Source organism: Pholcus phalangioides, unplaced genomic scaffold, assembly GCF_987345545.1.
Source record: "Pholcus phalangioides strain wild (caught in Gottingen) unplaced genomic scaffold, Ppha-v1.0 ptg000007l_1, whole genome shotgun sequence".
In the NCBI taxonomy this organism is placed as follows: Eukaryota; Metazoa; Arthropoda; class Arachnida; order Araneae; family Pholcidae; genus Pholcus; species Pholcus phalangioides.
The window spans coordinates 45,158,662-45,186,458 of record NW_028301600.1 but is presented as its reverse complement, the minus strand read 5'-3'; the positions used below and the strand labels follow the sequence as shown (position 1 = coordinate 45,186,458).

The 27,797-nt window shown below is 36.1% G+C and overlaps 1 protein-coding gene across 2 annotated transcripts in view; it reads left to right on the top strand.

Moving 5' to 3' along the window:
• The window catches only part of LOC149085353 (uncharacterized), a 77,624-nt gene extending 64,955 nt beyond the window's left edge, over positions 1-12,669 (top strand). For both annotated transcript variants that reach the window (XM_089233316.1, XM_089233319.1), the window contains exons 3-4: positions 3,767-4,028; positions 7,501-12,669. In XM_089233316.1, coding sequence (XP_089089442.1) covers positions 3,767-4,011 — 245 coding nt within the window. In that variant the 3' untranslated portion in view covers positions 4,012-4,028; positions 7,501-12,669. The remainder of the gene's footprint in view (positions 1-3,766; positions 4,029-7,500) is intronic.
• The last annotated feature ends 15,128 nt before the right edge of the window (positions 12,670-27,797 follow it).

Genomic DNA, 27,797 nt, shown 5'->3' with positions numbered 1-27,797 from the left:
ATAATTAATTTAATTAACTAAATTAGTTAATGACAAAAGAAAAGTTTAACTTGATTTACTAATTAATAAGTGTCATTCATTAGTTAATTATTAAATAATTTATAATTGTTAATTAATTAACGGACATCGGGAACTACAAGTTCATGATGGTTTATTGACTCATTAAAAACTGGATTTAATTGTTCGGAGTGAATTAATTAATTAATTATCGTTAATAATTGCTCAGTAAGCATCAAGAACTAATAAGTTCATGTTGGTTGGTTAGTTATTAATTAATTGTAATTATAAATTAATAAAAGTTATTGATTAATTAATGAGCGAAAGGAACTAATAAGTTCATGATGGTTAATTTATTCATCAAAACCAGGCTTTGACTTGGTAAAAGCTCGAAATGAAAATGTTTACAAGCGTATTTCGGGCTTTTACCAACTCGCCTTAGTAAAATCTAGGTCTTACCGGTGAATCCTAGGTTTTTCCAGTCTTCGGGCTTTTGCCGTAACATATCAAATGAGGAGCTTATTTACAAAAGGGAACATTTACCCAATCACTAAATTTACAGTAGAAGTAAAAAAAACCTTTTTTCTCCGGAATGGGACTGCTTTTTTTACAAAAATGGGGAATAGCCCACGTGGAAGCATATACGGGATTGGTATAAAAATATTTAAATATTATATTTCTTGATCAACATTTAAAGGAGTTATCTACATTTAAATTTTGAAAATGGTCCGTTTTTAATGAAAGTTAGTGGAAACGTTACCTTTTTGATTAAAATTGGAGCTGGTTAAGTCTGAAAAAATTGGAAATTTTTACGCCACCCGTTGATTCCAGAAGGTTTCGCCTAGCCAAGGGAGGTGCCCATACTACTCTGTTGTAGGTAACATAAAAAACACGATCATTGTATAGTGGAGCCTCTCATAACGAACACTCCTGTTAGCAGACACACCTCCACTAACGGACACTTTCTTGAATTACATCGACGGGACTCAATGCATTTTTACTATCCATTAACAGACACTCCTCGTTAGTGGACAAAATTTTCGGTCCCATGGGTGCACGTTATCGAGAGATTCCACTGTAAAATGCGAATTTGAAAGCGCTTTCGTGAAAAATGTACCGTTGTGTAAAAAAAAAATCCCTTAACACCAGTGAGAACCGCTTTATTATGTTCCCTTTTGAATGAAAAATACCGAAATAAATGAACAAGGTTGATGTTCTCTTTTGGTTGAAAACCAATTTTACGTTGTGATTTCTACCAAAACTATTCCCGTTTGAAAAATCCATCCCAAAGATTCAGAAACCGTTAAAAAAGTGCATTTCAAAAAAAAAAAAATGGAAATGTTCCCTTTTGAAAATAAGCGTCCCAAATACAGTATCTGCTTGTTTATATATAGCCCATACACTATGACTTGATTCTTAGAGGGAAAACTAAACTACGTGTTTAGAATATTGGTTGAATCGCTCCAATCCATCGTATCTGAGGTTATCAAAAGTTGAAACAATGTGAATCTAATGTACATCACGATGACACAAACAAAGGTGTGGTTGGTGAAGCATCATCTAATGGAGAGAAAAGGGTAATTTGAATGAGGTTGTTGTTTTCGTGTGAGGCAAAACAAAATGAAAAAAAGAATGAATCCGCCTTACTCGATTATCAATCTAATAAATCAAAAATAAAGAAAAAAACGATAAGGAAATGAATAACATATATAATAACCTGTAGAAACATAGAGAGAGGGGGGAGAGCGAGAGAGACCGCAGCATGATCAAGGTAATTTGAATTTCTATGCCCCCCCCCCTTTCCATTCACCTTACTCTCTATCCTGTTATTACTTATAACACTGTTATTAAAACTTTTGATAGCTGTGATTGATTCTGCCTCATCCATTATTTCTAAGCTCATGAGGAGATGGATTGAAATTGCGCATGTCTAGTATGGAAGCAGCAAATTATTCTTATGTATGCAAAACACCGTTGTTTTTCTTTCACATCTCGACTCTACATACTGGTTTTTTTGCACAAGTAAACTCAAATCTTTTTCCTTTGGTCGTGCTCGTATATGGTTCCAGGTAAAACGTTATACAAGGATATGATGTCGTTGATGACACCACGAACAAAAACTAATGTCTAACGGCAATTTCACAAGTACAGTGTACTAAAAATTAAACATATACAGGGTATCCAAGAAATTGGGTACACTAGTCCGGACACCCTGATTATTTGAAGTATCGCCCGATAGATATTTTTGACACAAATCCGATAATATTGTGTAGGCGTAGTTTTCCTCCCATGCGCACTTTCGTTTCCCTCTCTCCTTTCTTTTGTTTTTGTTTTTTTAGCCTCATCCGTAAATATCAACAGTGAGATCATCTCAACTTCTGGGGCGAATTCCCAGAAGAGCCCCGCTGCTCTTCGAAGACAAAACCAATGTATTAATGATGTATTTTGCCATTATTTCTGAGCTGGTCTATCAGCCACATCGAAATGTATATGTGTGTCAAAGCCATATAGTTAAAATTCAATTAAATATTATATATTTTTTAAATTGAAAGAGGCATGTCGTAATTTAGAGTCATGCATCTCTTTTGAAATACCACTCTAGTTTCAATACCTCTTTCAGTCTGCACACTCAGGCTCGCGACACGCATTCGTAACGAAATTTTTTCACGCTATATCTCGCGAGGTTCACAACGCAAATACACGACAATGGTATCGTCTGAGAGATATTCCAAAGACAAAGCTGACGATACTCATTTTATCAAGTCAGTACTTATCACGCAATTCAAAACACAGAGAACGTATTCACGTCAAAACTTGCAGCCGCATCTACGACACAACTTTTCCCCCCACCCCCCAATACTCTCTATTAAGGTATCCGAAAACTTTTAAAACGTCATTTTGGAAGAAAATATCGATTTTTTTTTTTTTAAATTGTTATTATTTCCATTTTTTTCATGAAATCCCCGTTTCTTGTGATTCCAAAACATGCCTCGTTTCGTTTATATGACGCTTAGAAGCGGAGTTATGCCTCGTTTTTACATCAAGTAATCTGCGAATTAAAACTTTTACGAAAAATTCTATTTTTCGCATATTACTTCAGCTTGAAAAAAAGTATTTCTAAATATCCTTTGATTACATCGTTATAAAATTTTAATACGGTATTTTGCAATATATTGTTAACGTTATAAACCAAAATCTAAGGTCTATCATATGTGTTTGTCTAATTACAGTGTTTTATATACGCGATATGTAAAATGACATTTCAAAAAATTTAAACGTACATCAACAGATTCAGATGTAACACAACATACAATCCTTTAATTGTTGGTCCATGCACCATCACTAGTTGAATGTACAGTGAAAATAACAATGTTTCCGTTCATAGAATTTTTTCCAATCGTGTTTCGAATACCACACGAATTTTGCTAGGAATTTGACACAAAAATTACTTTTCGTAGAAAATGACATTAGGTAGTCTAAAATTTATTATTGCTTCCACCATTTTGATACATTTTCTACTAAAAGAATGTTATTAAAGTTCTCTTTAGTACCATTTTAAAGAAAAGTGATAAGAAAGGTTGCCGGCTACCTTAAAAATATCGCAATACAATGATGAATGATGATTTTTTTTATATTTTAAATCGAGAAATGTGATTCAATGAGGTTCTTTTTTTTTTTTTTACCAAATTACACAATTTTTTCCCCATTAAAAATGTACTAATAAATTTCTTGTTTTTATATGACCTTTATTTTGTTTCGTCTATCGTAGCTTGGTCGGAGATCAGTGCGCTTATGTTAAGAAATGGTGGAATCACTGGACCTCAGTTTCTTGGAAACGAATCCAAATCGAATAACGTGAATGAATATAATAATGCGATGCCACAGTTTCCAGATACGGTTTATGATGGAAGATCCAACGTGTCTCTAACAGCTTCTTCTACTTTCGGTGATCCTAACTACTGTCTTAGACAAGATATGAATCCGTTTTCCATCAACGTTATCAACGCTCGATGAAAACGTTGAGGCATCAGGTGAGTATGAACGTTAATATCCGATGACCGGAAGAAAAATCGGCGCATCCAGAAATTCATACATCATTACAAATTATACGGAAATGGAAGAAATACCCATACAAAAAAAAAAAAAAAATAGAGATACAATAAAACTAATAAAAATTCCGAAATAAAGAAAATTTTAAATTTGATGAAAGAAATAATTCCAAACTAATTGAAATGAGGATTTAATGAAAGAAATTGCCTCAAAACTAATGAAAATTCAGAATGAATGAAAGAAAGAACTCCAGCATCCCATAGAAATTCAGAATAAATGAAAAAATTAATCCCCTGAATTGGTGGAAAATTCAGAATATTTTAAGAATATTAAGAAATTATCAAATAAATAAATGATATATTAAAAAAAAAAAATCAAAATAAATAAGCAAGATAAATAAATAATACATTTTAAATATGATAATAAATGAATTATAATTAATATATACAGTTAAACCTGTCTAAGTTGGGCACCTCAGAGCCGCCCTTAGGTGTGTGCGACAGGTGCTGTCTCACCAGTCCCGTGTCACGCCCTTAATAGTATAATTTCTTTCATAAAAATTCTCAATTTTCATCCATTCTGGTTCGAAATTTTCATTTATTTCATTGTCTCTATTTTTCTTGTATGGATATTTTTCGCATTCCTGTATATTTTGTAATAATATGTGAATTTTTGGATACCGATTTCTCCCTCCTCCACAGAATATATAAAAATACTACAAATGTTACATAAAAGTTCTTTTATAATACAATTCTCACTGAATGAAACATTATTCTACTGTTTCAATTGATATTAGTGATATTCCATATGAGTTCAAATAAAAATTATACTTTCGTACTTATGTTACCATACATCATCGAGGAAAATGCGGGATATTGCTATCGTAAATACGGGATATATCACTAAATTTTTCAAAAAATTCACTTTATTGCCTTGAATTCAAATTGCTAATTAATTCTGATCCCCCCCCCTCCCGTTCAACAATTTCAGAATTAATTAGCAATTTGAATTCAAGGCAATAAAGTGAATTTTTTGAAAAATTTAGTGATATATCCCGTATTTACGATAGCAATATCCCGCATTTTCCTCGATGATGTATGGTAACATAAGTACGAAAGTATAATTTTTATTTGAACTCATATGGAATATCACTAATATCAATTAAAACAGTAGAATAATGTTTCATTCAGTGAGAATTGTATTATATCGAGTTTGCCTGCTGACCACCCATGCCATCGTCACGGACCACCTCTTGTCTGCGGACCATAGGCTGAGAAACGTTGTTGCACTAGAACAGGGGTTCTTAACCTTTTTCAGCCACTACCCAAAATCAACAACAAGATCAATTTCGCGACTGGGGTATTTATTTTTCGAAATTGGTAAAACCAGTGACGCAATAAGTGCATTTCTAACAGAACTGTAAGTGGATTTGTACGACTCATCTCGGAAGCCCCTGCGAATCAAGTCCAGGTTGTGACCCATGGCTCAATAACCCCTGACTGTAAGTACGTAGATTTGTACGACCCGTCTTGAAAACCTCTGCGAATCAAGTTTGGGTCGCGACCCAAAGCTCAAGAGTCCCTGGCTGTAAGTCGATTAGTACGACCCTTCCCGGAAGCCCCTGCGAATCAAGTTTTCTTTGTGACCCATAGCTGAAGTGTCGCTGACTGTAAATGTATTTGTACGACCCATCTCGGAAGCCCTTGAGAATCAAGCTTGAATCGGGACCTATAGCTCAAGAGTCCCTGGCTCTAAGTGGATTTATACGACCCGTCTCGGAAGCCCCTGCGAATCAAGTTTGATTCGTGACCCATAGCTCAAGAGTCGCTGACTGTAAATGTATTTATGTACGACCCATCTCGGAAGCCCATGAGAATCAAGTTAGAATCGGGATCCATAACTCAAGCGCCCCCCCCCCCCCCCGGCAGTTAGTTGACCTAAACTAGCGTTTCTCAACCTTTCTGAACCCAAGGACCAGTGAAATATCGACGGACCTCTAACTTACAGAATGACTTGCTTGACCATGTGTCCCGTATTTTATGGGGCATCCCTGTATTTTTGTCCACTCCGACTTTGTGTAGAATTTTTCCGTTTTTTTTTTTCAACGAAGCTTATTCGAAGTTTTACTCATTACTTAAAATGGTGAATGAAGATAACTTTCATACCTTATAAATTTTGCTATGATAATTATGCTATGCATAGGCGTACGCAGAATTTTCTCAAGGGGGCGTTTACGTTTTTTCCTGAAAAATAGCACTATAATCTCGGCTTGGGGGGGGGGGGCTAGAACCCCAAACCCCCCTTTGTGTACGTCAATGATGCTATGTATGATCAACGTTTTTTCCGTGAACTACGTTTCAAGCTACTGTGAGTTCCGGCAGTCCTTCATTTCACTCAATCATAATTTTCAGCCATTTCAGCAACGATTGTCAATTTTGCCAACTTGTGGCTATGTTCAAGAAAACACAATTGGCAATATTCCATATTTTGCCATATTTCAGATCACAGTTTCCAGTACTTTTTCTCAATGGAAATGGTCTCTAGTCATGATGACAGCTTTTCATGAAATTTCATTTTAGTTTACTGCTATTTGCTGCAGTGGTCGGCTGAAGTTGGTTTTCTGTGGTTTCCAACTTCAAGGCGTGAATGCGAGCCGATCTCCCCGTTAAAAAGTCTCGCCACAGAGAGCAACAGGCCTACAACGTAACAAATATGCAATCATTACACTTCACTCACAATTTGAAGTACAGATGGCAGCACTGAAATATCAAGCACAACACTAGCTACACACTCAGACTGTTAGGTGCACTCACTTTGTTCCAGACTCTGCCACGAAGCTGGGCTGGAAGAGATCTCGGCAACGGGATAAGTCCAGTGGCAGAGCCCCTGGAGTTCATTCATTCATGCTATTTGCTGCAGTCCTTTATCTCCCCCACTCTTCAGCAATTTTAGTAATAATCAGCAAATTTGTCGTAAATTGCATAATATTTGAGATACACTTTACTCCATATTTAGTTTTGCAATAAACTCCTGTTTTCCCCTAAATTAGATACGGTTACCCTTACTGTGAAAGTCTAATTTCTATTTGAACCCAAAGAATATTACTAAAATCAAGAAACTTTATTGATAGAGTAGTACTAAAATCAATAAGAACATTTTTTTTTCATTTAGTTATAAATAAAATTATCAAGTCTGCCGGCGGACCACCTGTACCATCGTCACGGACCACCTCCGGTCCACAAACCATAGGTTGAGAAACGCTGATCTAAACGACCCATCTCGCAAGCCACGGCGACCCAAGTTTGGGTCACGACCCATAGGTTAAGAATCCCTGCAATAGAAGCTAGTTTTTTACCATGTTAAAAAGCATGAGAGACCCCCTTAAAATAAATCTATGGAGAAGACAGAAATGACGTTTGACCGTTTTTGTGATTATTATTTTTTTTTTTTTAGGTGAGCCAATGTGTACGTAGATGCATGTCTCGATGTTGTGGATCATTAAGTGCCAGTCTTCATATTAGCTCCAGTGACTGTGATTTATTTCTAAACAGGGAATAGGACCAGCAATTGCCTCGCAATTCCGATTCATAAAAATTATTACAATTGGATAACGTATGGAAAGATTTGGCTTTGACTGTTTTCCTTGATTGGTTTCGTCTATAAGAACATTTTTTTATTCTTTGTCATCACCGTGTCAGAGAGTTTTTTTTTTTTTGTTTCTTCTCTATATAATATCCATTTTTTCTTCCCTTATGATGATCTCAGTCGCAGAAAATAGTTACATCTTGAAAATTTTCTCTCTTTCATTGCATTGTAAAACTTATACTTACTGGAGAAACGTTCATAAAAATCGTATCGTTATTTATTGGTGTGATGGAAATGGGTATTGCTGGAATTCCTTTTTTGTTTTCGAATGTGATGTTGTCGTAATTATAAAAAAAAAACTGAATTGAAATGAAAAATTTTAAATTTTAAGGAAAAAATGACTGTTGAATTTTACATTTTTTTTTCCTTTTATTTTAGAATGAGAATTTATGTAATGTGTTAAAATTTCCAAAGAAATGTTTCCATATATTAGTGTGCCGTAGAATTTCCGAAAAGTTCAATATTTAAAATCATTTCAGATATAAATCTTAAGATTTTAACTATTTTAAGATGAGATGCTTTATTAAATAGGGGTACAGTTTTGACCGTTTAACCACATTTGATAAAATAGCTAATCAACTCAGCCAAAGATTAAATATAGCTCCTAATTATTCAAGCTATTTCAATTTTTTAAATTTGATCATTTTTGTCGCACTGCAGTCGTTTCATTCAGGGCTAATTAGACTGAAGCCTGTAGTTTGAGTTTAAATCGGAATAGCCTCTTACCAAGATTCAAACTCAGACCACCGTAACCAGTGTCTGTCACACTAATGTAAACTACTCTGCAACCAGGTGGCCATTTAGTTTTCCAGTATTTTCTTTTTTCAAGAGTATTTCTAGTTTGGATGGAACTAAAGTTAAAATTTTAATTTAATTAACTTTCAGTATTTAAATATATTTTATTTGTATTAAATTTGCCTACGACAATATGACCGGAATTGTTGTGCGGTGAAATATTAAAATGATTTTCTTCGATTTACCTAATCTCGGTCCACTAAAAGTAAAATATAATTAATAACATAAAGCACAGAGGGGTTCTCAGATTTTTGTCTCACCCACGGCTCCCTTGCTCCTGTCAACTTCTGTCCGCGGCTGCCCAAATTGGTCTAAAAAACTGAAAAGAACAATAGTCTTCAAAGCACCTATAACTGGCATATATCAGTATCGCCAGTTCAACGCGACGCCCCAGACAATGGTTAGCGACGTTCCTAAGAGCAGCGACGCACCCTTTACAGAAGATCCACTAATACATAATAACCACTAATATAAAAGATGTTCGATTATCTCCTTATATTTATGAAATCTCAATAATATTGTGGATAACTTTCCAGGTAAGAACCGGCCGTGAGGGAATATAATCTTCCTTTATTCTGTGAAATTAACAGAAAATGGAATTAGGTATATATAAATATAGTAATACATATATATCGTCAGATCCGCAATAATCTCACTCACTAAATGGTAACACCACTCTCGAGTCACTCGTATCTAGTCGAAATAACACTTTCAGTTTGGGATCGCTAGTGACCCTACCAGTCAAATCGAGACTTAGGAACTCACAAATCTAGGAAATGAAGAAATTTTAATTTAACATTCGATATTACTATGCATTTTCGTTTCTTACTAACGGCAGACATCAATAATATTTTGATGAATTTTATAATATTTGTACTAGAATCTGCGTTCACTTGAAGTCTTATTTTTTGAAATAATTCAGAGTTTATTCACAGAAGGACATAAATATCGGCACAAACCATAATATAAACACACCCTAAAATGCTACTGTCACTAATATTCGCTCGCTTAACGGGAAATATCATAACAGACACTGTATTGTAAAATTTATATTATATTATACCTCCAAAAACATTTATTCACTATATTTATTTTCTCTCATTTTTTCGCGAAATTCAAGTAAAACTTTTTCCCTTTCTCTTTCATTGTCGTTCTATGTATATAATTTTGGTTATTCGTGTAATACCTTGCAGCTTTGAAGTTCACGCAATCGGAATCCAATCCTAACTATAACTTCATCAATAAAATTATTAATGAAATGAGCATCCTAAATGAATTGTTTTTTTCGTATCTAACTATGATCACCAATTAATATATTGCTTCTTCGCTGTACTCAAAATCAAGATTATCACGTATGAAAAGTTTTTGTTGTCTTTTCTTTCGAAAGAAAAAAAAGATCTACGAGCCCTATTTGGTAGAATTTATGAGAGCGAGGCTTGTTGTTCACTGAGATATGTACAGGGTGTCCTGTAAGTCCTAATTCCTCTATCTCATCAACCGTACGTCGTAGAAGTGGTTCAAATTTAAAAAATGGTTAAAATGTGTTCAGGAATTATTCTGTACCAGTTTCGAGAGTGAAAATATAGTGTGTCATAAAATAAACAATCGAAATTTTTATACGGTCCCCATTGTCCTCTGACTTCGAATTAAAAAGTTGTTGTCCTCTCTCTCTCTCTCTCTCTTGAGCCCAACAAAAAAAATTCCTTGTTATCAAGTGCAACATTCGCTGAGATATTTGAATTCACAAAACGGAGAAAAGTTGGGAAAGAACAACATAAACTGACGGACAAAGCCTTTTTTTCTCAATTATGCTGTTATTTCCCAACTTTTCTCCGAAATTTGAATTCAAATATCTCATCAAATATTGCACTTAGGAACATAATTTTTTTTGTTGGCCTCAGGAGAGACGGGGTCACAATTTTTTCATTGGAAGTTAGAGAATAGGGCAACCGTATAAAAACTTAGATTTTTTTTTTTTTTTTTTTTTTTGTGACACGCTGTATTTTCACTCTGGAAACTGGTACAGAGTGATTCCTGAACACATTATGAGCCTTTTTTTTTAATTATAATCACCTCTACGATGAACGGTTGGCGAGATAAAGGCCGGATTAGGACACAACCTACTATTTATATATCATGTCCTCACATTCTAAGCGAAGCCCTCGTGCTCGGACTGTTTGCGGGTTTCTTGCTAGTGAATTTATAGTTTAAAACCAAAAGAAAATTAGGTATAATTGATCCTTTGGGCCCCGGCTAGCGCCTCCGTCATTCTCTCCCTCTTTCAAGCTAATAAATACTTATTTTTCGAATGCGTATTCAAGAATTTGAAATTCATGGGCGAGTAAACCATTTTTTTCATCAAAACTCATTTTTTACAATTACAAGTAGTGCTGAAATAAAACCAACACTTTTTTTCAAGGAAAATGAATCTTCAACATTTCACATCCATAGGCCATTCCAATAAAAAAAAATTCCCTAATTTTGCGTAACACACAGGAGAACTAGCACTAGGGATACCAGACATCCGTATCTTCAGGGACCTTTCCGTGTCCGTACAGTAATTTTATAAAATATAAAATATCTATATCTTTGCGGGAATGCCTATATTTTTTAAACATTCCGTAAATCTATCGATTTCAATTTAAAAAATTAAATTGCAGTAGAAAATTCCTGAGAGAGATTATGTCACAAACGTTGTTCCGTTGAACGGGTTGACCAAACGTCCCGTTTTTAGGTTTTAAACTAGCTATATTTTGCGGGATTATATTTCTAATAACGAGTAATTTAAATTTTACATATCGCAGGACGATAATTAGATGGATTTCCAGCTTTTGTTTTATTAAAATAGGGTCAGCCTTGGATGTCCGTACTTTTGGGAGTGGATACTCTGGTAACCTTATTGGTATATATATACCTGAAAAACACGAATTTGAAACGCTTGCATACATTTGTACGAACATTTAAGCATGATATCTCACGAGACATTAAATCGTTCCTAAATTGAAATAAAAAAATCGATAAAATAAAAATAAAATCTCACAATAATTGCCCATCTTTCCGCATTATAATCGTAACTTGCTCTTTACTTTTGTGATATTGGCCTTTCTACGGATGTAGAGTGAATAAACTAAAATATATATGTATATATGTATCTATTTATGCATATATAAGTTCTATATTTAAAATTTTCCAAAAAGTTTCTTAAACGTGATAGACTTTTAAAACGAATTCCAAGGAAAATGATAATAATAATTAACATAAAATTGTGGAAATCGGGCGATTTATTTTTGCTAAAATTGCTTTTATATATGTAGAAAAAGAGGATGATAACAATAATTACCATCGCGCCCTATAATGATAACAATAACAATAATAATTTGAGGCTTTTTAAATAACTCTAGGAGAATTCGAATTTCTGTTTCGGAAATGAGAAAATTCGCACATTTCAATTTATTGTCCAATTTACTCTAGATACTGAGGATAATATATAGCTGCTCTGGAATATATGTCGTATTACCATTCATTAACTTAACGAGTCGAAAATTATTCTAATGAAGTGTAATGTATTTAAATATATGATATAAATATATGTATATCGATTGCTGGTTGTATATTGGTGATGTTCCGAGCATCAGACATTAAAATATTAATTAATAAATGCAATATTAACATATATGTTGCTTTAGAAAGAAAACAACAACAAAAAAATCTCTTGCTAGTAATGATGTGATGCTTCTATTAGTATAATGAACTGTAGTGTGTGTGCGTGTGGTATGTGTGTGTATGCAAATACACACACACATATATAATATTTGTGTATGAATGTATCCAAGAAATAGATTTTAGTGCAACTTTTTTTTCGTGTATTTTTGTGCAAGCAATCTAGAATTTTATGTATTGTTAGTCAATGTGTTATCGCTGTTTATCCGAATTATTGCCGTGTGTTGATGATGATGATGATCGAATGGTTTAGTGAATCATGGTCCTAGTTGTTGTAATTACATGTAATCAATATGCCGTTGTTTATTGTTTCTGTTTCGATTATTTTTGTTTTTTAAACGTGAGGTCGTTTGATTATTACTGTATTATTATTTTTTGAATTTCCGAATTCATTGTGCCAGTGTAATCTCGTGAAAACTAGTTAAAATACGTACGTATCGAAATAAATTATGTGAATTCAAAAAATTACATAAACTTGTCTTGAATCTTATTGTGTGTATGTATCGTGTGTACCAGTGTTTCTCAACCTCTGGTCAGCGGACCAGAAGTGATCCGTGAAGATGAGATAGATGGTCCGCCGGCAGACTTCAAAATTTAATTCAAAATAAATAGATATTGCTTAATTGTGTGTAAGGCCAGTATATTACACTATAAATGTTTGATAAAAGATCTACTGCAAAACTTGAAAAAAAAAGCAACCAATAAGCGTATCGGTTACATTTGAGCGAATGCAACCTATTTATTGGTTGCTTTTTTTTCATTTATAGTTTAATCCCGACCTAAAACAAATATTGGTGATATTGTCACATGGGTCCACATCCTGTAAATTAGTGGTCCATCACGCATAAAATGTTTTTCAAATATTTTAGTAGTCCTTGTATTAAGAAACGCTGTTGTATACGCTCATAGGCGTACGCAGAATTTTTCGAGGGGTTTCAGATTTTTTTTTTCTTCTGAGGGGGTTTTACTTTTTTCCTGCAAAATAACACTATAATCTTGGCTCAAGGGGGGTTAGAACCCCAACCCCCCCCCCTCTTTGCGTACGCCAATGTATGCGTTGTACTTTTTTTTAATGACAATTATACACGGTGAGACATTTCAGCTGGTAAATATTCTCTTTCATACACGTTAGCAACATATTACACCCATTACTGAAGAACATCGTTGATCAATTAACCTGACGTTAAATTCTTAAAGGGCGATCTTGAATTGTACTTGTTGAACAGTACATTTATGAATAAAATGCTTTTCTGTGATAATTATTATGAATACGGTAGTCTATATGTATCTCATTATATTCCATCAGGAAAATGGATAGTGAAATTTCAGTAAATGCTTTAGGTAATTTAAAAGATCGTTAAAAGATGCTTAGTGAAACTGCTAATGCTGATGTAGTCGTAAAAATAAAGTTGAAGAAGACAATTTTTATGGCCATTCGTAAGGAAATTAGATATTCTTACTTGTATTGTTTCTATAAAGAGCAAATTGCTCCGTTAAGCAAAACGAGGAAGGTCACGGTCATTTTATTCATATGAGGGATAAATAGAAATGTTACCTACAATTTTGAAACCGATTTAGAATGCTGCTTAACCCTGAAATGCTCAATTTTTTTTCGACCTCATAATATTCATAGTTGATGACACGTATAGGAAGCCTGAAAAATCATTAAAAAAATTATCTCGAATTGTGTACTGCTTATACAGGGCCTTAAAGACGCCTTATAAAGCCTCAAAAATCGCCGATAAAATAAATTTATTGAAGTAATATATTACATTCTAACTATATATATATAACTGGATTGGTTTGTGATTCACACTACAGTATGAAATAAAAATTTTGGTTGCAAACTTCAGGGTAAAAAAATGCAAATAAAACAATTCAACAAAACAATGAAATCACAGCCACACACACGGTCTGCAACAAATGGAGATCTGTTGTTGAATTGGAACATCTACTTGCCAATTCAAAAAATGAAAGGGAAAGAAATGACCTCAGCTTTGTACAACGTCAATTCTGAATTTTTATCTTTATAATGGCTGCAGTAATGAACGTCTAAAGAGCCCTTTGCATATATAGAAAGCTACCCATTTAGGAGTTAAACCCTTGAAGGAGTTCCGACCGGACATTGAGCTGTTAATCACACAACTACGACTAAATATCGATTCATAGCTGATGAAGGAATCAATTATTTGATGCTGTTCGCAGCAATATAAAGAAACAGTTTCTGGTCAACGTCATGTAAACCACGCTGACTAGCAAAAATGTAAAGTGTGAGTTCAGAAAAAAAAATTGGTATTTCGCGCAGTGAAAACTGTTTGGTATTAGATCACTAAGAAAATTTGGCTATGAAATTACTAGGGCTGGTCCGATTTATTGATAAATCGAGTCGGTTAATCGATCAATTGTTGATCACAGTTAAAATTTTAGTTGAGTTAATCGACTTAATCAATCGGATTATAGTTTTTATTCTAAATTTACAATTTAACCTGATTTATTTGATGAACCTGATTAGAGAGGGATGTCTAGAATTATGTTCCTATAACATACATTTAAGATGTGACATTATTTAAATTATTTGAATTGGTATTTTGATCAAATTTTTTGACATGAGGAAATACGAGTTAGATTCAACGAAAACTGGTCATGATTTCAGTTTCCAATTGAGTTTGATGGAAGTTTTAGAAGACGAGACGTTTATTGTCTCCACTGGGAACAGCAGTTTTAATATTATTAGGGAAACATCAGCTTCCACCCCCAGTACCATTCGGGTGCAATTTCTAAGGAAACAAGTAACAGTATGAAAGTAGTTTCGAAATTAGTGACTAAACTGAATAACAGATTTTCTAGAAAACGAAAAAGATTCAGGTGAATGAATTCCAGGATTTAACAAATATGTCCAGTATATTAAATTACTTCAAAGCTGGAAGTCTTAATTCTTAATCTGTTTCTATATAGTGTTCACATATAGCGAACAGGTGCATGAAATGAATAAAAATATTTTATAGCATCAATTAATATTCTATAGTTATGAATACTACGTTTGTTATAAATGGTTAGAATTCGAAAATTTCAGATTAAAATTCAATTAATCGATTAAAACTTTGTGATTAACCAGTTAAAATTTTTAATCGATTCCCAGCCCGAGAAATTACGATACAGAGCTATCTCAGACTGTACAGGATGTTAAACAGATGCTGCAGCTTCAGAGCATTTATGATCTCTTTCCACAAAAAAAGAAACTCTACTCCCAATCCCTTTCCATAATTATTTGCTGTAGAAATGCAAATTCTGATAATTGGATGTGAATTATCGGTAACAACAGTACACAAAAGGATACAAGAAGAACGGTTAAACTGGACAGTCGGTTGTGTGATGCCCTGTATATTCCGTCACATGAAAGGCTGACTCGTCTTAATCTCGTAAGAATGGTGGCGAACTGGAGTGAAAATCAATAAAGATGCGTATGGAGGAGCTGAAATATTATTTCACTGAGCAAATTTTCAACGCATTACCATCTGCAAAAAGTCGAGAACTCGTTAAAACTCACTCGTACCACGAAAGAAACCATGGTAGCCGGTAGAACATCACAACGGCATGTCAAGTTATATATGCTTCTTTAGATCGACGAACATATTCCATATAAGATAAATTGGAAAAATAACTTGTCGATCGGCAAAAAATAGAGAAATAAGTAGAAATAATATGAGGACCAGTGCCGTCTTAACGCATGGGCCCACCCGGGCACGGCCCGAGGGCCACAAGAGAAGTGGTGCCTCAGAAAAACGAGTAGTTGAATTTTCTGAGAATTTTTCAGAGAGGCTCAGAAAAATCACTTTTTCCGGGGGACCATGATGTTCTTAAGACGGCCCTGGTGAGGGCTGGCAAAAAAAAAAACATAAATAGTATAAATAATTTCAAACTTATTGACGGTTAAAACAGAAATAAAAACCAATATCTAGACTCTGCATTGTATTTATCAAATCAAAATGTATGGAGCGGCTACATGAATTGGACGAAATGTTTTACGGCCAGTAGGAAATTCCGCGAACCAACGGTTGAAGAACACTGAACTAGATTATACAGGATGGTTATAAATAAAGTGACACTATTCAGACGTATGTAGCTTCCATTCTGATGGAGGTATTTCGATGAAACTTGGTAGAAAGGATATATGGACATACTTGCCAACTACTACGGATTTCTACCATAAAATACAGAAATACGGTGAATCGTAAAAAACTACGGAAGTCGATTTTTTTTTTTTTAGAAATTTCTTTTCTTCAAAAGGATTTCTTTGAATTCCATTATCTTATCGAGTGAAAAATAATTTCACACGAAGACTGCATTTCCAAAGAATAAATATCAAGCCAAGAGAACAAATACCAAAAAGATGCGGTTTGATATGGAAAAAATGGCTGATTCACAATTTTTTTGAAGTTGAAGAAAATTGATTTGAATTTTAAAAAAGTCATGAAAGAAAAAAAAATTCTTTCGGAGGCTTACCCTCCCCACTACTACGACCTATGTAGCGCCAGTTGTATAATGGACGTATTTCATTGAAACTTGGTATATACGTTATTTGGACCCTGAGAAAAGGTGCCACTTTTTCACCTCGTGGTCAAAAATTGAACTTTTTTACTAAAATTTTCTTTTACCCCATGGTTCATATATCCTGTATACCTTTTGTCACTCGCGGCTCCCTTGCCGAATTCATGGTTCATCTGTGGCTCCCCAGAATAGTTTAGTATATATATATATATATATTTTTTCACTTATAAAACAACCACTTCGAAGCATGATAAGGCAGACAAATCAATATCTCCAGCCTGCCGCGACAACCCTGACGAAGGTTGGCTACGCCCCAGGAGCCACGACGCATACTTTGAGAAACACTGCTGTATACTAAGTTTCATTAAAACACCTCCATCAGAATGGGCGCTACATACGTCTAAGTAGTGTCAGTTTATTTATAACCACCCTGTATAAGGGAAACGATTGCAATTTTGACAATGAAAGTCTATTTCCTTCCAGCGTCTCATATCTCACATGACCAGAACACATGAAAAAAATCAGGGGTACACTCTGGGTTACAAAAGGGGCATATAGAACGGAATCCATCAATTTTCCCTTCAAAGAATTCGAAAGTGCATGTGGGATTACGTGCATATTAAACTAAAATTTCCGTTCAGATATGCTTCTGGAAGGAAATACTGTATAAATCAATTTATACACATGCTCACATCTTTATACAAACTGCAACTGCCTAGCGTACTGTATAATGCATCTGAAAAAGGTTATTTTAATTTTTGTCTACAACATGAGAAAAACATTTTCATCAAAATTAATTCAAGTTGAATTAATCAACAGTTTCCAAAAATTCAGAAATTTTATTTTCAAATCATTTAAATTCACCTAATAAATATTGTTAATTCATTTGTCTTCTAGAAAAAGTAGAGCCTATACCTACTCTCTGGCTGGGATTACACTATAAAAGTTTAATTAAAGTTATTTTATAAAACTTGAAAAATGCAACCAATAAGCGTATAGGATACATTCGAGCAAATGTAACCAATTGGCTTATTGGTTTTTTTCAAGTTTTGTAAAAGATCTCTTTTCAAACTTTTATAAAAGTTCTTTTTAAAACTTGAAAAATGCGACCACTGAGATTATCGGTTACATTCGAACAAATGCAACTGATAAGCATATTAGTTGGATTTGTCAAGTTTTACAAAAGAATTTTTATAAAACGTTTATAGTGTAATGCCGGCTTATATGACAGGTATGCAAATTAGAAGTTTCAATTTTAAACTAAGCATACATCCAAGACCACAACTAGGTACTTTGTCACCCGGGCAAGCTGGAATTTTGGTGCCCCTTGCATGTAGAAAAAGCAGTTAAAGAATGAATTCGGCGCCCCTTCTGGTCCAGCGCCCGGGGCACCAGACCAGCCTATCTTCCCCCCTCCCCCTAGTTGCGGCCCTGTATACATCGGATGATTTTTCACAGAGTCGCCCTTAGGGATGTACGGAAGGTGCGAATGTTGCACCCGGCCCTGCGTTTTGGTCCTTTTTGGCCAGGTCCGCGTCACGCACTCTGATAGTAATTTCTTTCATAAATTCTCAATTTTCATTCATTCTGTAATTCTGAATTTTGATTCATTTTAGAAGTCTGAATTTCCATCAATTCCAGAAATCTGCATTTTTATCAATTCTGGAAAAATCTGAACTTTCATCAATTCTGAATAACCTTCATTTTTCATCAATTCTCTGGAAATCTGCATTTTCATCTAGAAAGAAAAAATTTTGGAATTGTTTCTTTCATAAGTTCTGAATTCCCATCAGTTCTGGAATTCTGAATTTTGATCCTTTATGGAATTATTTCTTTCATTCATGCACACCCCTAGGGGTGGCTCTGATTTATAAAATATACTGCAAGCATGTAAATAAGGTTTCCATATTCGAAAACTGAGAAAGGAGGACGTCTTCACGCGCACCATTCGTTGCATCACTTTTCCCAATTCACACAACAGATGGCGCCACAAAACTGACCAAAGGGGGAAAAAAATAGTCCTTAAGAATTTCAGACCATGTGGAAAGGGGGAGTAGGATTAATAGCTGTACAAGCTATGAACAGCTTGAGATTGAAATGTCTTCACGTTTTGACAGTGCTGGACATTATGAGATGAAGCGGAGAAAAGAAGAAACAACGATCCTTCTCGCCACTCTTATAATGAATAATTGGTCCCACCGTGTGGTCAGTTTTATTACTTTGCCTGAAGCATGGTGACCGTTTCTCTTTCTTTACTCTCAGAATGTTTTTTTTTTCTTTCGGGAGCGTTACTTTTTTGCCAGAGGCATAGGAATTAGCATTGAGTGTTGTTTGCATTAGAACAGCATCTGTCCTGCTTGAAGGCAACTTGGGTTCTTGTATTCTGGTAATTTCGACGGCGATTGGTCAAAGCGTGTAAAACACACAAATACTCATTTTATTGAAGTATATATGTATATGTATTTATTGGAGATATATGTTTCAGAGTGCAAAAAAAAAAAAAATTTCCAGGAAAAAAAATAAAAACGAAATTCTCGAAACCTGAAAAAGAGTACATACAAAAAGGTGAATTTTCCAAAACTTAAAGGAAGACACTTTTTGAAATGACATCAAAAAGGACATTCCTCGTGAAAGAGAACATCTGGTAACCCTAAATCATAGTTTGCCAAACTTTTCATTCCATCTCGCTTCCTTCTTCAGAACTTTTTCTCTCTCATCGCCCTCCCCCCCAACTCAAGTGAACCATAGTCGCGGAGATAGACTTGGAAGTCTGGGGGGGGGGGGACACGGTCATTATTGCTAGGCGGTCAGGGTGACGATGATGATGTCAGTTCATATATACATATATAAATTCGATCAGTCGACTCCACCTTTGACGCTGGGGGCCCCCATGCCCCCCCCCCGCATCTCCGCCCATGAAGTGAACCCATAAGATCCTTATCCGTAGCTTCTATCGCTCCCCTGGACCATTCCATCGCCCACAAGGGGGCGATATTGCCCGCTTTGGGAAACACTGCCATAAATGTAAATGATTGAAGAAAAATTAAATTTTGAATTCAAGTCATAACTTTTGTTGTTTAAGACAAAAAGAGATGTCGCTACTTTCGGATTTCCGAAGTGAGTCGTAACGATATTTCTCGATTTTGAACTCGCTTTTACAAATAATATTCGAATTTCATTCAGTGTCATTTTATTTCATAAAGAAATTGCTTTGATTTTTTTCAAATGTTAACTTTTTGAAATAATTAATGTACGGAGTCAATTTGAATATCAATCACTTTATTTTGGTTTTTGGGGTGTTTTTATTTTTCAGGTAGAACTTCATGAAAAAATTTCAGAATCCAATTACTTTAAGAGATTGTGCTGCCATCTTTCGCATTTTTAATACGTTTCTGTCTTGTACCTGTAGGAATCATACAATGAGCAAAGATAGACTTAAAAGTCTAGGGGGGGGGGGGTACAATCATGATGGCTGGGGGGTTGGTCGGCCAGATGTCCCGGTTTTTCGCTATTTCCTGTCCGTTTGTCCTGGTTTTTGCTTGCGCAATGAAATAGAATTATAGGGTAGGCAAAAACTCCGCGCGCGCGTAGAAACTAAAAATTCATAAAGACCGGAAAATAAAACCGAATAAAACAAAATAAAATATAACCGAAATAAGAAAAAGTTCGCTAGGCCACGGAAATTTGCACAAGACGGAAAAAAAAATAACTTAAAAAACAGCCGATAGGTGGCACTGACGTACACAAATCAAAGAAAAGATACGCAAATAACGAACAGAATGCCTCCAAATCGTTTATTACCGTAGTATATGTTAAGCACCACCACAGGGGATAACACATTGCAGGCGAGTCCCAAATCCAGCAACGCAGAGTGCAGCAGGTGCGGATGTATACATGACACCTCTCGGCAGATCGCATCTTTCAGTTCCGACAAATTAGATGGATCGAATCGATACACCCGGAATTTCAAATATACCTAGACTAGAAGTCTTCCGGTGTCAAATTTGGAGACCGAGGAGGCCATGGAAACCTGCAACGAATGCTAATGACTAGAAAACGGTTTCCTGGTTATTAGGCCATGGTCTAAGAGATTTTCTTCCTGCCGTTTCGAACAAAGTCATTTAACGCCGGCCATGAAAGCCTCAGACAATATTTCGAATGTTAATGATTTTGTCTTCCCCGATCGTCTGTATCAGGAATGCCTTTACCGGAGTAGCAGTGTGAGTAGTTGCTCCATCTTGCATAAACGTGACCGTAGAAAGCGCATCTCTTTCACGGAAACACGGCATGACCTTATCGTTCAGAAGCGTTAAATAATGCTGCGCATAAGCCGTAGCCGTTTTCCACCCATTTACTGGGCACTGCGTTTCAAAGAAGAAAGATCCTATGATGAACGAACCTGCGAACCCACACCCCACTGTCACTTTCAGAGAATGCAATGGCTTCTGCGTGTACTCGCGTGAATTAGACGCCGCTAATATGCGATAGTTAAGGTACAATCCCACGAGAGTTTGCTAGGGGACCCTTGGTAAGGTAAGGTAAAGATGATAAAAGTCTTTGTCAGGATCCGCGGTCGTCTCGGGCCTCGGGGAAGCAATAATTTTTATGGCTTTCAATACAAAGGCATCGGAACGAGCGTCTTACTTTGAAAATGACCGAACAAGTACGGATTACTTCACGCCGGTGCACGCCGGCTGTGATTTTTGCGGTTTATGTCCAACAAAGACTTTTATTAACTTTAATTGTCTTACCAAGGGTCCCCTAGCAAACTCTCGTGAGACTGTACCTTTATGAGTATTATCGTCGCCATGAAGCGAAAAATGAGCTTCATCTGTCCACGAGATATTAAAGATAATTAAAGACCCAGGTGCGATTCTATTCGATTTTGGAGAAAAAACGCCTCGCAAATGCTTCCCTCTTTACGGTATCTGCTGGTAAAAGTTCACGGCACGACTGTAATCCGTATGGGTACAGATCAAGGATTCGATGAAGAATATTGCGTACCGAGGATGGTGGTAAGTCCAAGCATCTGGCAGCTTCACGAGCGCTGCTGGTCCATGCAGATGATTCAGACGCTAACGCTTCCATTTCGGCTGCAACACGCGGCGAACGTGCCTTCCTTAAACATGGTCGTCCGGCTCTCTCTTACACGATCCTCCAGCGTTCCAGTTTCCTCAAACCGCTGATTAAGCTTTATGAGGCCTGTCCTCCAGAAGAATGTGAGGCCCTTTTCCAGTCCTCACATTCTTCTGAACTCGGAATTCAATCAAGGCATTGGTCGCTGATTCCTAGTTCACGTAAAACAACTTCACCAACAAAGCTTTATCCTTCGCACTCAGCATCATTGTTCACATTTTACAACAGTGAACTGATTGTGGATTAGGAGCGCAAGTTCTTATAACAATCTCATTTGCATATTTCCACAGAAGACTCAGCGTACCAGCGCCATCTATCGGCTGTGTTTTAATTTTTTTTTTCCTGTCTTAAAAAATTCCCGTGACCTAGTGATGCTAACCCTTCAAACCGTTTTTTATTTCGGTTATTTTTCCTGTTTTTATGCATTTTTAAAGTTTCTACGCACTTTTTGCCCACCCTGTATTTTCAATATTGTTTTCCCGTTTTAACTCTTAAGTACGTTTACGGTGACCATACGTCCCGTCTCCTGTCAGTCCCGGTTTTTTCTGTTTTTTTGGTTGTTCACTTTTTTGCAGAAATGTCCCGGTTTTTCACGTATTTTCAACGGAGACATACATTACAATAATTACGACTACAAACAAAAATATTCATTTCACACACAAACGCACACACATCTTCTCTTTCTTTTTTTTTTATTCACTACAATTTGAAGTCGTGCTTCATTTCCCGCTATTGGCGACTTTTCTGTGATTCCAGCATGTGTTGGCGACTTACTTCGGCATCACTTTTGGCATTATTTTTGGCGTTAATGGGCAATGACCCATATTTTCCTGTATTTCGAAGCTCTATTGCCGTATTTTTCTCGAGCGAATATGGCCAGCCTAGCTACGTTAGATGTTATGCTAGGAATTCGTTATTTCACTTTTATATTTTTGCCATGTTAATATGTATTTTATGTAACCGAAGGACGCCGAACCCATGTTGAACCATTGTAGCCCCGTTTACATGTGCAATATTGTTATTTGAATGGGGATAGTGTTTGGTGAATATAAACCTGCTGGTATTCCCCCCTCTTCCCTGTAGCCCCGTTTACAAATGAATGAAATGAAAAATCAATTGAGTTTTGAAGAAATTGTGGCCAGATTGGCGGCAGAAATTTCGAGGGTTTTGACACTGAGGTTATAGATGATATTAAAGAAAACCAGGCATAACCCCGCCTTTGCTCTGATATGGAATATAAGCCTGTTATCTAGTGAGATTGGGATTGTCTCTTCTAGAGAAAGCGTTTTCAGTATTACTCTAATGATTTCAATCGGTTTTACGTTTTGAACTTGAGCGTAAAGCAGTGCTGTGAAAGTTCACACTGAAAATATTTGAGTTTTTGGAACGAATTAATCAATTTCACATCGAGATTCCTATGAGGAAAAAAACTATTTCGGTTAACGAACGGACTTCCGGAAAGAATTAGCATGTTCATAAACCGAGAGTCGACTGTTCGTAAAAGCATAAACGTTATGATATGACGACTAAGCTACCAATCTCCCCCGGAATTTCTGAGTATATAACGCATTTCACCCTTCAACCGCGTATATACGGAACGGAACGTCTAGCATCCATAGCTCCCATATCCAGATGTTTTATTCGTTTTTGCGCCTCTGTGTAGAAATAGAGTAATAATATTCCCATAATATATTGTTAGCTTGCAATTTTACACTGTAATGCCCACCAAATGAAAGTTTTGAAAATATCCCGATTTCTTCCCGGTTATAATTTAATGGATGTCCCGGTTTTTAACAACGATTTCCAGGATTTATCCCGGTTTTGCAGGCACCTCATCTGGTCACCCAACTGGAAGGGCATGCTGATAATGATGATGTCAATTCATACACAGGGTGCATAGTAAATGGGGGGGGGGGAATGTGGCATTTTACTGACGATCTCTTAATCCTAGAGGTACACTTCTAATTAGAAAAAGTTTTTAAATAACGTGTAGTACTCAAATATGTCATTCATGTTTCAAAGGGTTGTGTAGTTATTAAAATAAAAAAACTAACTTTTTATATAGTCCCCGTGTGCTGAAACCCAATTAAAAAGTTGGTCCCTGTCTCTCCTGATGCCAATATAAACATTCCATGTCTCTAAGGGCGGTATTCACCGACATGGTTTAAACTGTAGTCACAATTTTTTGATAAGAGATCGACACGGATTGGTTAAATTCAGGGTTTTAACCAATCTATGTTGGTCTCTTATCCAAAAATTGTAAGTACAGGTTTAAACCATGTCGGTGAATACGGCCCTTAGGGCAATATTCACCGAGATATTCGAATTCGAGAAACGGAGGAAAGTTGGGAAAAAAACGCAATGCACAAAACTATTTTACACACATTTAAAGCTATTTTTCCCCCAAACTCCAGATTAAATGTAAATTAACTTAAAAAAATACTTCAAACACATGACAAATATGTGGGATGGATTAATATTTACAATGTAACAAAAAAAGTAATTTAATTTAAAAGTTTTATTTTAAAATTCTCATTGATCCCAGCAGAAAATAAAACTTCAAGTAACCTTCGTTGAAAAAATGGAAAAAAAACGGGACAACTTTATTCAGAGGAAAGTCAAAAGACCAAATGATAGCTATGTCATTACTGGCGTATTTACGGGGGGGGGGGGGTGCTTAGCGACTATAGCCCAGGGTGACAAGTTCAGAGGGGTGGTAAATTTGAGGAATGGGGTCCGAGAAAAATTAGTAGAATGGGAGAACTAGCACTGTAAAAAATACGAATACTGACAGAAAGCTCAGATAAACAAATTCACAATTAGATGAAGGAAAATTTAAAAGGAGACGAAAAACTTGACATATATTTTATTTTACATTACGTAGGCTACGCTATGCAGCCGTGTTCGTAAGACATAGTGAAAAAAAGTGTGTGAGGTGGTGTGGTATGTGATATAATCAGCTCATTTCTCTCTCACAAACATGCAGATAGAAAAGAAAAGTCCCTAGACTATCCAGACTGTTCAATTTAGGGTATTAAGTGTCTTACAGTAATTCACTAAAATCATTCAAGTCTACTTCACCAGACACATATAAAATAAAAGCCACAGACTGCCTGTGCTCGAGACTCTGCCACGAAGCTGGACTGGAAGAGATCTCTGCAATGGGATAAGTCCAGTGGCAAAGTTCTGGCGTTCATTCATTCAGACTGCCTAAGAAGCTGGACTGGAAGAGATCTCGGCAACGGGATAAGTCCAGTGGCAAAGTTCTGGCGTTCATTCATTCAGACTGCCTAAGAAGCTAGACTGGAAGAGATCTCGGCAATGGGATAAGTCCAGTGGCAAAGTTCTGGCGTTCATTCATTCAGACTGCCTAGGAAGCTAGACTGGAAGAGATCTCGGCAATGGGATAAGTCCAGTGGCAAAGTTCTGGCGTTCATTCATTCAGACTGCCTGTGCTGATATAGAATGAAGACCATGGAATGGAAGAGCTAATATGAAATGAAGACTACTAACTCCTTTACTGCTTGTACTAATATAAAAAAAAAATGAAGCCGCTGTGGTGGTCGAGTGGTTATAGTGACGGACTCGCGATGCGAGGATCCGGGTTCGAACCCCACAGTGGTGGCCGGCTGAAGTTGGTTTTCTGTGGTTCCCAACTTCAAGGCGCAAATGCAAGCCGGTCTCCCCGTTAAAAAGTCTCGCCACAGAGAGCAACAGTCCTACAACGATAAATCATTCAATCATAACACTTCACTCATAGTTAGAAAAACTGGTGGCAGATGGCAGCACTACACATAACAAGAATTACAGAGAAACAAAAAAAAATCTTCACGTCAGGTTTCACTACACGTACACGCACATTCCCGCATGTACCGATGGGGGGGTGTGGGTGGGGTGCATGTGTGGTGTAGCAGTAGTAGGTAGGGCCTCCAAAAAATGGCTCGGGGATCCATGATGTTCTTAAGTCAGCCACCTCGTTGGGCAATTTGCCTGTTGTGGCGTTGTATTTGTATTTATTTGTAATACAGACTCCTTGTGCCAATATCGATATATTGCAATTTATACTGCCATCAATGAATTTGGTTGGAAATGAAAAGGCGCAATCTATTCTCGGTGATCGCTTCAAGCTCGTTAGGAGACAATATCTTATCTATATTCTTCCCCGGGTATGAGCGTGATGGCAAACCTTGACGGTGGTAGACGAGCATCTTACCACAACGCCACTCGGGTAATCATTCAGGTCTGGGGCTTTCAAAAGAAAATTAATCATTCAAGTCTGCGGCTTTTAAAAAAATTCAGATGCATTTTCTCTCAGCTTAGTCATTCATTTTACATAAAATGGCTCAAAATCTTTCTGAAAGCGAAAGAGAGATGTACCTGAAAAGAAATTCCGAGGTGGAAATAAATTAATTTGCCTCGAGTGACTCAGTTACTCTCTGGATTCATTTTGATCGGCACGAAAATTTAGCTCACGACGCGGCTGTTCTGTTTTATGTTAGTGCATGCATTCATATGAACTAAAATGTTGTAAGCCGAGGCGTTCGTCAGCCGAGGTATTACTGTATTGCTAAAAATCACCAAACACTGCTAATGGTAGGGAATAAAATGCTATGCTGTAAATAGCAGTGAACTGAAATGTATTTCACGGAAAAATAAAACGTTCAACTTAACAGATATGTGAGCTAGAGTTGCCAAAAACAGCATAATACAGTCGACGCTCGTTATAACAACCGTTTCATTATTACGAGAGACCTGTACGATAAGTTAAAAATTTTTCCTCATCTATCCCATGTTGTTTTTCATCCAATATAACGGCCTACAAAGATCCAATAGAATGTCTGAACTCAACTCTACTCCGCCTCATTTTTGCCAAAAAAGGGTACAAAATTCGTATTTTCCGTTTGCCATAATAGTGTTTGACCTAGTTCCTTGATATTGGAGAATTAAGTACAAAAACGGTTTATATGCGATCAATTTTAAATTTTTAATATTATTTTCCAACCTGATGTATTTTCATTACAACTGCTTACATCATAACAAAATGAATACAGTTATACTGTATAATTTTTTTGTTTTGTCAAAATACGAATACTTCAAAATACTTTTTTTTTTAAACGTTCGACCCCTCTCCCAATATAACGTTGTTTTCTACGGAAATTGAAGGGGGGTGGGGGCCGTTATAACGAGCGCCGACTGTATATCAGTTATGAAAATTATCTTCATCCGATTTAATTAAAAATTATAGATTCAAGTAAACTTCGAGGGGAAATGAAAATAAAAAGATCGAATGGATAAAATTGCGAGCAAATATATGAGTGTGCCACAAAATATGGGTCATTTTACTTGTGGATAATTGTTTGAATTCGAACGGTTGGGATGAACTCTAGATACGGGATCCCTAACTTCCAGGACTACAGCCTTGGATCTCAAAAATACAAGGCTTTACTCATGGAACATTCAATTTTTACTTTGTTGCGTACGCGGGTATTTTTTCTATACGTTTATGTGTGCATTTAGTTTTTTCCTCCGGAAAGTTTTGACGCATTGTTAATTGAATGTTTCAAAAAGATTCAGCAAAAAGAACAGTTTCTGAATTTCCTACAATCCAAAAACTGATCATAGCAGCTTTTAAGGTATTTGCATACGTTGCCATTTCATGTGTTGCAGACTTGTGTAGCGTTATCGATTCTTTATTATACGTGCGATACGTTTAACTTTACTAACCCCCATTCACGTCTGGTAATGATAATAATAACAGTATTAACGGGGAGTTACTCACCTCTGACTTGGATGACTTCTCGATTGACACCAAATCAGGGGGCAAATTAAAATGTGCTCTAATAAATGTCAGGAGTTTGGGTACTAAGAAAGATTTTTTAGAAACTTTGATAGCTGTGAAGGCAGTG